General features: G+C 35.2%; 1 protein-coding gene across 6 annotated transcripts in view; it reads right to left on the reverse strand.

Moving 5' to 3' along the window:
- AP3B1 (adaptor related protein complex 3 subunit beta 1) overlaps positions 1–13,392 on the reverse strand; it is a 283,649-nt gene that overhangs the window by 27,127 nt on the left and 243,130 nt on the right. For all 6 annotated transcript variants that reach the window (XR_014296557.1, XM_082651961.1, XM_082651959.1 and 3 more), the window contains exons 23-24: positions 13,138–13,369; positions 8,738–8,822 (exon numbers count right to left, since the gene is read on the reverse strand). Coding sequence is in view for 5 of the 6 variants with exons in the window: in XM_082651961.1 (XP_082508087.1) it covers positions 8,738–8,822; positions 13,138–13,369 (317 nt within the window). In the remaining variant the exon portion in view is untranslated. The remainder of the gene's footprint in view (positions 1–8,737; positions 8,823–13,137; positions 13,370–13,392) is intronic.

Below are 13,392 nucleotides of genomic sequence, written 5' to 3' on the forward strand. Positions count from 1 at the left end.
AATCCAAGAAGAATATAAAACAATTGTAAATATCTATGCACCTAACATAGGAGCACCTCAATACATAACGCAAATATTAACAGCCATAAAAGGAGAAATCGACAGCAGCACAATAACAGTGGGGGACTTTAACACCCCACTTACACCAATGGACAGATCATCCAAAATGAAAATAAAAAAGGAAACACAAGCTTTAAATGACACAACAGACATTCCACCCGAAAGTGGCAGAATACACTTTCTTCTCAAGTGCTCACGGAACATTCTCCAGGGTAGATCACATCTTGGGTCACAAATCAAGTCTCCGTAAATGTAAGAAAATTGAAATTGTAGCAAGCAACTTTTCCGACCACAATGCTACAAGATTAGAAATCAATTACAGGAAAAAAACTGTAAAAATACAAACACATGGCAGCTAAACAATATGTTACTAAATAACCAAGAGATCACTGAAGAAATCAAAGAGGAAGTCAAAAAATACCTAGACACAAATGACAATGAAAACACGATGACCCAAAGCCTATGGGACGCAGCAAAAGTCATTCTAAGATGGAAGTTTATAGCAATACAATCCTACCTCAAAGAAACAAGAAACATCTCAAATGAACAACCTAATGTTAAACCTAAAGCAACTAGAGAAAGAAGAAAAAACAAAACCCAAAGTCAGTAGGAGGAAAGAAATCATAAAAGATCAGAGCAGAAATAAATGAAACAGAAACAAAGAAAGCAATGGTAATAATCAATAAAACTAGAAGCTGTTTCTTTGAGAAGATAAACAAAATTATAAACCTTTAGCCAGACCCATCAAAAATAAAAGGGAGAGGACTCAAATCAGTAACATTAGAAATGAAAAAGGAGAAGTCACAACTGACACCATAGAAATACAAAGGATCATGACTACTACAAGCAACTATATCCCAATAAAATGGACAACCTGGATGAGATGGACAAATTCTTAGAAAAGTACAACCTTTCAAGGCTGGATCAAGAAGAAATAGAAAATATGAACAGATCAACTGCAAGTAATGAAATTGAAACTGTGATTAAAATCTTCCAACAAACAGAAGTCCAGGACCAGATGGCTTCACAGGTGAACTCTATCAAACATTCAGAGAACAGCTAACACCCATACTTCTCAAACTCTTCCAAAGAATTGCTGAGGATGGAACACTCTCAAACTCATTCTACGAGGCTACCATCACCCTGATACCAAAACCAGACAAAGATATCACAAAAAAAGAAAATTACACGCCAATATCACTGATGAATATAGATGCAAAAATCCTCAACAAAATACTAGTAAACAGAATCCAACAACACATTAAAAGGATCATACACCATGATCAAGTGGGATTTATCCCAGGGATGCAAGGATTCTTCAATATATGCAAATCAATCAATGTGATACACCATATTAACAAATGGAAGAATAAAAACCATACAATCATCTCAAGAGATGTAGAAAAAGCTTTTGACAAAATTCAACAGTTTTATGACAAAAACTCTCCAGAAAGTGGGCATAGAGGGAAACTACCTCAACATAATAAAGGCCATATACGACAAACCCACAGCAAACATCATTCTCAATGGTGAAAAACTGAAAGCATTTCCTCTAAGATCAGGAACAAGACAAGGATGTCCACTCTCGCCACTATTATTCAACAGAGTTTTGGAAGTCCTAGCCACAACAATCAGAGAAGAAAAAGAAATAAAAGGAATACAAATTGGAAAAGAAGAAGTAAAACTGTCACTGTTTGGAGATGATATAATACTATACATAGATAGTCCTAAAGATGTCACCAGAAAATTATTAGAGCTAATCAATGAATTTGGTAAAGTTGCAGGATACAAAATTAATGCACAGAAATCTCTTGCATTCCTATACACTAGGAATGAAAGATCAGAAAGAGAAATTAAGGAAACAATCCCATTCACCATTGCAACAAAAAGAATACCTAGGAATAAACCTACCTAAGGAGGTAAAAGCCCTGTACTCAGAAAACTATAAGACACTGATGAAAGAAATCAAAGATGACAGAAACAGATGGAGAGAAATACCATGTTCTTGGATTGGAAGAATCAGTATTGTGAAAATGACTATACTACCCAAAGCAATCTATAGGTTCAATGCAATCCCTATCAAACTACCAATGGCATTTTTTTACAGAGCTAGAAGAAAAAATCCAAAAATTTGTATGGAGACACAAAAGACCCCGAATAGCCAAAGCAATCTCGAGGGGAAAAAAATGGAGCTGGAGGAATCAGACTCCCTGACTTCAGACTATACTGCAAAGCTATAGTAATCAAGACAATAAGGTACTGGCACAAAAACAAAAATATAGATCAGTGGAACAGGATAGAGAGCCCAGAGATAAACCCACACACCTATGGTCACCTAATCTATGACAAAAGAGGCAAAAATATAGAATGCAGAAAAGACAGCCTCTTCAGTAAGTGGTGCTGGGGAAACTGGAGAGCTACATGTAGAAGAATGAGATTAGAACACTCCCTAACACCATACACAAAAATAAACTCAAAATGGATTAGAGACCTAAATGTAAGACCAGACACTATAAAACTCTTACAGGAAAACACAGGCAGAACACTCTTTGACATAAATCACAGCAACATCTTTTTTGACCCACCTCCTAAAGTAATGAAAATTAAAACAAAAATAAAGAAATGGGACCTAATGAAACTTAAAAGCTTTTGCACAGCTAAGGAAACCATAAACAAGATGAAAAGACAACCCTTAGAATGGGAGAAAATATCTGCAAACGAAGCAACTGACAAAGGATTAATCTCCAAAATGTACAAGCAGCTCATAAGCTCAATATCAAAAAAACAAACAACCCAATCCAAAAATGGGCAAAGACCTAAACAGACATTTCTCCAAAGAAGATATACAGATTGTCCACAAACACATGAAAAGATGCTCAACATCACTAATCATTAGAGAAATGCAAATCAAAACTATAATGAGGTATCACCTCACACCAGTCAGAATGGCCATCACCAAAAAATCTACGAACAATAAATGCTGGAGAAGGTGTGGAGAAAAGGGAACCCTCAAACATTGTTGGTGGGAATATAAATTGATACAGCCACTACGGAAAACAGCATGGAGTTTCCTTAAAAAACTAAAAACAGAACTATCATATGACCCAACAATACCACTACTGGGCATATACCCAGAGAAAACCATAATTCAAAAAAACACATACATGCCAATGTTCATAGCAGCACTATTTACAATAGCCAGGACATGGAAGCAACCTAAATGTCCATCAACAGAGGAATAGATAAAGAAGATGTGGTACATATATATAATGGAATATTACTCAGCCACAAAAAGGAATGAAATGGGGTCATTTGTAGAGACGTGGATGGACCTAGAGAGTGTCATACAGAGTGAGTCAGTAAGTCAGAAAGAGTAAAGCAATTATTGTATAATAACGCATATATGTGGAATCTAGAAAAATGGTATAGATGATCTTATATTCAAAGCAGAAATAGAGACACAGACGTGGAGAACAAACGTACGGATACCAAGGGGGAAAGGGGTGGGGTGGGAGGGATTGGGAGACTGGGATTGACACATATACACTACTGATGGGAACATACTGTATAGCACAGAGAACTCTACCTAATGCACTGTGGTAAGCTAAATGGGAGGGAAGTCCAAAAGGGAGGGGATAATAACTGTATGTGTACGGCTGATTCATTTTGTTGTGCACTGAAGGCTAACACAACATTGTAAAGCAACCGTACTCCAATAAAAATTACTTTAGGGCTTCCCTGGTGGCGCAGTGGTTGAGAGTCTGTCTGCCAATGCAGGGGACATGGGTTCGTGCCCCGGTCCGGGAAGATCCCACATGCCGCGGAGCGGCTGGGCCCGTGAGCCATGGCCGCTGGGCCTGAGCGTCCGGAGCCTGTGCTCCGCAGCGGGAGAGTCCGCGGCGGTGAGAGGCCCACGTACCGCAAAAAAAAAAAAATTAAAAATGCAAAAATGAAAAAAATATTAAAAAGCAATAAAAATTCTACCAGGATGTGGCCTTTTTGCTAGTTGTTCACATTCACTCTGTTTGGCCTCTGATGGATCCTTTCAATCTGAAGGTGTGTACATTTCTTTTGCTTGGGAAAATTTTCTCCTATAATTTATTTAATTATTTCTTTTCTCCATTGTCTCTTTTCTTTCCTTCTAGATCTTCTATTAGATGAATTGATTCTTTTATTTTTAAAGAGGAAGCATCATTTTTTAAAAAATTAATTAATTAATTAATTTCTGGCTGCATTGGGTCTTTGTTGCTGCATGTGGGCTTTCTCTAGTTGTGGTGAGCAGGGGCTACTCTTCATTAAGGTACGTGGGCTTCTCATTGTGATGGCTTCTCTTGTTGTGGAGCATGGGCTCTAGGCACAGGGGCTTCAGTAGTTGTGGCACACAGGCTAAGTAGTTGTGGCTTGCGGGCTCTGGAGCGCAGGCTCAGTAGTTGTGGTGCACGGGCTTAGTTGCTCTGTGGCATGTGGGATCCTCCCGGTCCAGGGATTGAACCCGTGTCCCCTGCACTGGCAGGCGGATTATTAACCATTGCGCCACCAGGGAAGTCCCAGATGAACTGATTCTTTTAACTTTTTTTTTCATATTTTCCATCTTTGTCTTTTTGTCTTCTATTCTAGTTGATTACATTGACTCCCTCTTATGGAACACTAAATCAGGCTTCAGCTGTGTCCAGTCTATCATCCACCTACTGAGTCCTTTTGGCTTTTTATGTTTTTAGATCTCCAAGAATATATTTTAAATTGTCTAATTACTCCTTCTCAAATAAGCAGTATATTCTTTTTTTGTTTTCGTTTTATGGATTTTATAGCTTTAATAGGATAGTAAGCACAGCAGCGACAATCACTTGTGAATATTTACTATAGACCGTGTATCTTTCTAACTTTTTTTTTTTTTTTTTTTTTGCGGTACGCGGGTCTCTCACTGTTGTAGCCTCTCCCGTTGTGGAGCACAGGCTCCGGACGCGCAGTCTCAGCTGCCATGGCTCACGGGCCTAGCTGCTCCGCGGCATGTGGGATCTTCCCGGACCGGGGCACGAACCCGTGTCCCCTGCATCGGCAGGCGAACTCTCAACCACTCCGCCACCAGGGAAGCCCAGCAGTAAATTCTTGCTTTACAGATATAGTTCTCTTGAATCAGATATTAGTTGTAATTTTTAAAGGTATCTCTTTTCTTTCTCAAATTGCTCCCTTCACAATTGGTAAGTCTTTGTAAGTCATTTTGAGCTTTCCCTTTCAAATTGAGGCTTTCCCTCAAAAGTCTGGTCATCCTAAGCTGTCTGTTTATATTTATAATGAAGGACCAGGTTAATTAACAAACAAAGCAAGTTCTGATGCATATTAGCTATAAGATTTTGGGCAAGTTTTCTTCCTGTGCCTTAGTTTACTCACCTCTAAATTGGAATAATAATAATACTCACCTCATAGGCATGTGTTGAGAATTAAGTAAACTAACACACACAATGCAGTGTTTAGAACAGTGCCTAGCACACAGCTACTGCTTGATACATGTTAGTGAGTGTTATTTCTATGGGTCTCCTCTCCCCTGGTGGGCTGGCTGGAGTTTCCTTAAGTGGGTGAGACATGACTGGTTATGGTTATGAAGTTGGGAGGCAGGCAGGCAATGGCCTTATCTCTTCACCAACAGATGTAAGATTGGCTTTACCCTCGTGGTAGGCGACTTGAGAATATCATTCTCTTGGGTAGAACTGCATTTCATCTCATCTCTGACCATCCGGCCTCCTTCCTATAAACTCAACCCCCACTGTTCTCTTAGGGCACATCCTCACCAAAAGTCCTTCCCAGGCAAGTAGTTGTTCACTTTCTTTACAGGGTAATTTTTAGGTCTCTGATTAAATGTGTATGCTGCCTGCTGCTAGGGGCAAGGTTGGGGAAGTGCAGGTTGGAAGTCATTCTTTAATTCCCTAATACTGTCTTACCCTAACTTTTCTTTTTGCTAGTTCACTTTGTTTGATATTCTGCCAGACTTGTTCTTACCATTATAGTAGTTTTCTCCCATGAGTGTTTTGCTCTGTGGTTTTTATTTTCTCTGTTATTGTTTATCTGCTCCCATTTGCTTTCTAACTGGCAATAATTCTTCATAATTTCTGGTCAGCTAATAGCACTCTTTCTCTTTTTAGTGCTCATTTTCTATTAAAGAATGTATTTTCTGTCTTTTTAATGGATTTCGGGCAAAAAGAGGGGCGGATGTTAGTGCTCAGTCCTCTAACTTGAGCCAAGCCATATAATTTTTCATACTAGTTAATACATTAATATCTGCTAATCACAAGGATGAGACCTGTTTATGTACTGCATCTACTTTTAGAGAGATACATTTATGTATATTATACATATTTTCAATCTCAATAAATTTAATCAAGGACTTGATTTGATGACCATTTAAAATGCAAAGCAAAAAAAGAGACATTAATACTTATCAAGTGTCCATATAACTACATAGTCACATATAATAGCTTTATCTATCTATATATGCATCATATAACTATAATAACACAGAGAATTAATCTAGAAGCTAAAGTAGGATCATTTTACTCTGGTTCCTTTTCTTTTAATAAATAGAAGTGTACCTGAAAGGCTCACAGTCCATGTTCTCAGCATTTCTGAAGGCTTCCTATCAAATATGCTCTTATTACCCATAATTTTATGTATTGATTTGTATAATGTATTTTGAGGAAAAAATTCAATATCGGCCATTCTTGCTTTTTTTTCCTTTTTATTGAACTACCAAAACTAATACAGCTCATCACTAAGGAAAAAGTGCTATTTACTATGCAAAAGGCACAGTCAGTGACTGGCATCTAAGACCAATTGATCAACCCATTACCACTATCTCCCTACCCCCACTAGCACTACTATGAATCTATTGATTTAAACACTGTCGATCGGTTTCCATTTTCTGATTTTGGGCAGGTCAATTAAGAAAGTGAGTAATTGTGATTACACTGCTTCAGGATCAATTACAGTTGATGCAAGACAAAGTGTTCTTTTTGGAACACACACAAAAATAATTTTTGATTTAGTGTGCATATGTCCTTAATAAAAATCTAAAATATATAAATAATTTATACCTTCACAACAGAAAAACAGATTAGTGTAAATGCTTATAATAGCTAAGGCTATTTTCTATCTAAAATAAATTCATCATTTTCCTAAAATTAGTTTAAGAGAAACTGAGAAAAAACTGTTTACATACACTTCCCAACATAAGATAAAAATCAAACATTACCTAAATATTTATCCTAAAGGGACTTAGTTAATCGTGAAAGACAAGACGCAAATCTTGTGTAATGGACTAAAGAGAAAATCTTTGTAATGAAAAAACCTTTTTTAAAACCCTTCATTGCATAGAAATATAAAAGGTTTTTTATACAAATTGAAAAGAAAGAAGAATTTTTTTAGTTCTTAATCTTGCCCTAACTTAGTGCATAAGCTTTGTCATTGGACTCACATTGTCGAAATCATTAAAATGAATATACCTCTGGTGTTGGAGGTAAATCTATTTAGAATGATGTTACTCATAGTCTTGTGCTCAGTAATATCGATCTGTGTTGTTTGTCTAATAGAAAAATAATAAACAATTACTAGGCAATGTGGGGAAAAGTAATCAGTTTTTATATATCACTAATATAGTAGACCTCCCAAAACATAAAGGTGATGATCTGCATAAAATCAATGTGTTATGCTACATTGCTTATATTCATCATTGCAGGTTCTCAGCAATAAATGGTATAATATTAGGCCTGAATTACTGGTAAACTGAAAAGGTATATGAAAAAGAAAGGTTCACTATATTCAACCTATAAACTTATTTAAAAGTGACTATTTCCTGAACCTGGAGATTTTTATCATAAAAAATTCTGTTAGAAGCTAGCTAAAATTTAGATAAATAAAATGCCTCAATTCTTTTCAGAATAAGAACAACTTCAAATCAAAATAACACATCATATCTTAGATCAGAAAAATACAAAAGAAATGAGTTCAAAGATAATTCTTAAAGATGCATGAATATAGCTTTGCATTAGTTTGCTAATAGTTTCTGGATTTCATCAGAAATGTATAAACATTATATAAAACAATAACAATGATAAAACACAATTCTAGAAAAGCTCTTTTGAATAGTATTCACCTATGAAACCTTTGCCAACTGATAAATGTTCTCTTTTGAATTTTATCAAAAGCAGTTTGTAAATTAAAGTAAAAATCTATGAAAAATCTATGAGTTTTTGGTACTGACAGAATCAATAATTCTCCACTTAAGAGGCTCGAGGTAACATAGAAAATGTTTCAAAAGATATCTTCTCTGGGCTAGCCAACAATATTATTAAAGTTTTTAATTTCTCCTGAGTTTTCCTCATGAATTTTATCATAAATTTTCCACAAGCACAGAGATAAGCATAAAAAAAAAATTTAGCAGTAGCTTCTTACTTTAGCCAACAAACTGTGAAGTTCAACCACATATGGTAGACTGTAATGGCTATCTGTGTAACAAATACTAAAAACATATATTGCACATAATTTGTCCATGGCAGTCTAAACATTACCAAAGAAAAGCATGTTTGTGTAAATGTTTCGTCTCTCAAAGAAAAAGCTGCTGAAAGCCTTGATTTTAATCTGCTATTGTTTATAGTAATATGAAATATAGATGAACAATTGAACTTACCACAACTGGAAACTGGCAGTCTGAGTGGAATCACAAAAGTCAATACCCATTGAAACAGTAATGGATCCCTCAGGCTCAAGAGATTCTAGGAGATAAGATAATTTAGACATGGAAACACAGAGGATGTGAAAAAGACTAAACACTAAAATCTTATGTAATGTTTGTAGTTTGGTTAAAACAGTCAAATTTAATGATGGCTTGTAAGAATAATTTCAAACTAAGAGTATTAAAGCAAATTATAAAGTAATTTCACTCGAAGCCTCTTTTTCACAACTTAATTCTGTCCATACTTCAATGAACACATTATATCTATTTGTTTCAGAAATACACCTCATCCTGAGAAATTTCATGTTTTACAATATTGTCTTTATAGGCATTGAAGGTGAGAAGGAAATAAATGTTTTCCTGTTTGGAACAACTGTAACAGACTCTGGGTGCTTTTAAGAGATTGTGTACTTGAAACTATGGAATATTTACTCTAGATATAAAAAGTAAATTTTCAACAATGTTCTAAATTTCCACTGGGGGAAAAATCCAAAATTTAAAACATGCAAATTAAAGCAACACTGGAAGAAGAAATTAATTTGTTGTCCTCAGATATTAACCAAGACAACTGGCATTATAGGAACCCCAAACAATAAGTCTAACTGCATTAGTCAAAAAATTACTGGAAGAAAATTTAGTAGCAGATTAGATTATCTTGAAAAAAAATAAATAATAAAGTGACATTTCATAGATTTGTAATTTCTGAAGCTTCATCTATCAACTAATCAAGTGTGGGAAATAACTGTTTCAATATACAATACTGGTGTTTTTTCAGTTGATAATGATAAAACTCAAGATAAACAATAACACCATTTTATTCTGCTTATGATTCCAGAGTCAAAGTGTAATGCTGTGCATTAGAATAATGAGGGATCTTAAACATATACCTATTAAGTATAAATATTTATGTATATTTATTATATTTAAATAGAAACCATTCACTTTTGATTTCTACTTTGCTTAAAGTCTCTAGTATAACTGCAGTTGTATTGCACAGTAGCTTTATATTTAGTTTTATCTCTTCTGCATATATATTATTAGATGTAGTTATATTTTAGCAAGCACATACTAATCCAGTAGACTGTGATTATTCTAGGGCTTATTGATAGGTATAATTTGCCATTTAATGCTAACCATTACAGAAATGATGGTATGGATAGGACAAAAGAACAATTCAATAAGCTTAAGATACTAAATATTTTTATATCTCAAAAGCTCAGTGAAGATTAGGCATTATAAGAAGGTATTTGTTTGATGCTGATTTTTAAAGTGTTATTGGTTTGCTTGCTAATTTATTAGTTGGTTTGCTGATTCCAGTTTGAATTTAATTTGTTTATAAACCTAACATTTACCAGGATGGCATGTTAAGTACCAGAAGACTTGCTACCTAATCTTCGGCAAACAAGCTTTATTGTAAATTACCATAATAATAGTTTTCTTGCATTTCTCCTAAAGCTACACCTTATCAGTTCATAGTTTTGTCAGTCACATTGCTCAAAACCATTCTTCAGTGAATCCTTGATGTTTTCTTCTGTGCCACAGATATACTGGGGTTTGGTCTTATTTGCAGCTGACACCACATTGGTAGTAGATGCTGTCATCTCCAAAGCATGATGGCATTCGGAACTTAGATCTCTCTACATCACGTATCCCCATATTTCATTTGACAAAGTGACGGTTCTCAAGATGCCTTGATGATGGCACTGTCTGACACAGTTTCATAACTTCCTCAGTCTTAAGATAATTAACTGTGAGCTTAGTGCCATACTAATTCTGAAGGATAGTTCATGATCAATGGTATGTTTTATTATATGAATGCTTCAAGAGCAAAATGATCAGCATAAAATTATTCATATAATAGATTTTTATATTTGAAGCTTACTACATTGGAAAAGTTTATTCAATCGGGTGTCTGTAGTTGAATACTGCTTCTGGATCATTGCAATATACATGAGAGGGTTATGCAGAAATGGCTGAAAAACACTGGCTCTATTACACTGCACCATTAATAATGAAAAATTAAATCACACAAGATGCCATCTACTTTGATGTGACAGTTGTACAGTAACTAGTGAAATCTTAGCTGAACTCAAACTTGTCAATTGTTAACATAAAGTCACTGAATATAGTGCAGAGACCCTAAGGCTACTCTTTGAGTGAGTGAGTGAGTGAGTGAGTGAGTGTGTGTGTGTGTGTGTGTGTTTTAAACCTCTTGTGTACATGTGCCTGATCTCTTTGGGAAAAAATGGCACTTTATTCCTAATATTCTTGCAAGGAATCCAGTTTCATGCAAAATCCTGACAAAAGCCATCTCATATTATAGAGAAAAAAGAGAACAGATTGGTGACAAATAAGAAAGCCGCCGGACTCCTTAACATATGCATATGTACTTATTAAATAAAACAAATATCTTACTTCCCTTATTTCACAAAAAATGAAAATGCAGTATTTGTTCTTTGTTGCATTCCTATGATTTTTTTTGGACTAATTAAGATATTTCATACTCTGAACTCTACTGTTACCTATTGACGAAAGAGACTAAGTGGTATTACATACAAATTACTGCATGGGAAAGAATTCTGTATCTTGAGGGTATTCAATAAATGGCAACAGAACAAACGAAACACTACAAAAACTTTGCCCAAGAAAAGAAAAGGAAAGAAAGCCTATTACTAGTACTGAGGCAATGGCATATATCGATATTTTATTTTGGTGTTAAGGCCATATTATGAAATTTATTATACTTATTTCTTCTATTCTACATAGGCCAACAAAAGGTCAACTCATCAACTCATTATGCCAGCTCAAAGAAATGATAACACTGTTCTACTGTTTTAACCTTTGGATAACATTTCCAACCTTCAGACAATGCATATATCAGCTGCGTGACACTTTTTAAACTAAATTAATTTTTTAACTAGGTAAAAAAAGCTGGATTTCAAGCAGTAAAAAAGAATACAAATTGGGATATTCTTTAATTCCTTAGCAATATACTAACTTCATAAAATAATTCAATAAAAATCAGGCACTATAGTCTTTAAATAGTGTGTCTTAATTACCAAATTATTTTTCAAAGGGTATTACATGGGTTCTGAAATCAACTTACTTTAACTCTACTTCTCTCTACTTTGGTTGCTTATAAAAGTCTATCATATTTCATCTACTAGGAATTTTTTTTTCTTTGTGGAAAAATATAACACAAGAATGACTTCTTTACTGAATGACTCATGAAAATGATAGGAGAGAATTCAACAATGTGAAAGAGCTCACTCAGGCAAAGAGGGAGAAAAAACAGAATAGCTATATGATAGACAATAATGAATAAAGGCAGAGTTACCCGGTCAAAAGGCTTTTGCTCACCTAAAGTATTATAAAAAGGAACTACCTGGAGCCTTTTGATGGTAATATTTCAAGGATTCAGTGACAGAAACCTTATATTACTTTTAATTAAGATTTTGCCTGAAGCTTCTCCCAACTAAACTGTAGGACTGTCTCCACTTACACAAAACGAAAAGAGAGATAGACATTCTAATTATTATACTATTTTAAACTCAAAGTTAGCCATACAATTGTTACACTTAATTTTTAAAAGGTGTATTTTTTGTAAAACACTTAAAAAAGGGAAGGGGATGACAGCTGGAGAGACAGTGTGATATAACGGGCACTGAGGTAGCCTGGAAAGCACATGCTACGTGGTAGGGGCAGCCGGCTTGGCATCGGCTGGTTGTGCTGCATGCAGGTGGGAATAAAGCACCTGTACCGCCATAATCTTGTGCTTTATCCATGAAGAGTGAGATTTCTTGGTTTGTCCTTTAATGTAAAAAAAAATACTGATTTTTAAATGGTGGCAACAGATTAAAAAAACACGATGTGTAAAAATACCAGTAACATACTGTGGGCTATTCTACCTTCTATGTATGGAAAGGAAGACAAACAGAATAGTACATACCCTCTCAGTCTTTGCTCCCTTCACTTTTCAATCTATGGAATATGAAGGGAAACGGGGAAGGAGAGATATGGAAGGTACAATACCCAAAAGCCAGACTAAAATCATGCAGGAAGTGAAGCTGACCAGAAAGAGAGGTGGGGGAAGGTGATACAGATAGGAAAAACGGGAGGAAATTGTGATTCTCCAGACACAGTCTTTCGTTAGTACTGGTATTACCACTGCTGGCACCTAATTCACTAAGGGCAAAGACATGTATTTATCTTACAAGATAAATTCGGTTTAAAAAGGAAAAACTTATATACACTGAGTTTGCTAATAGTCAATAAAATAATATGCATTCTACTTTAAAATGAACACATTTAATTATCAAATGCAGTTAAAGTTTTAAATGAGAATTACTATTTACCTATTGGATTAAAAACATGCATTTGCATGCCCACAGGAAGTTTCTTTTCCCCTATGTGGATATTTTCTACCTTCCAATCAGTGGTATTATTCAATGTTATTTGCACAGAGACCATATTATCACCAAAAACGCAAGGCTGTCTTGGAAAGAAATAATGGGCAGCTAGTCCTTTTCCACTCATCCGATGAAGCAGCACATGAGTTTTCACCGGTACAAAGACAGGAGTACTGACCTATTGCACAATGGAAAAAGGAA

Source organism: Grampus griseus (genome assembly GCF_964374135.1).
Source record: "Grampus griseus genome assembly, chromosome: 3".
In the NCBI taxonomy this organism is placed as follows: Eukaryota; Metazoa; Chordata; class Mammalia; order Artiodactyla; family Delphinidae; genus Grampus; species Grampus griseus.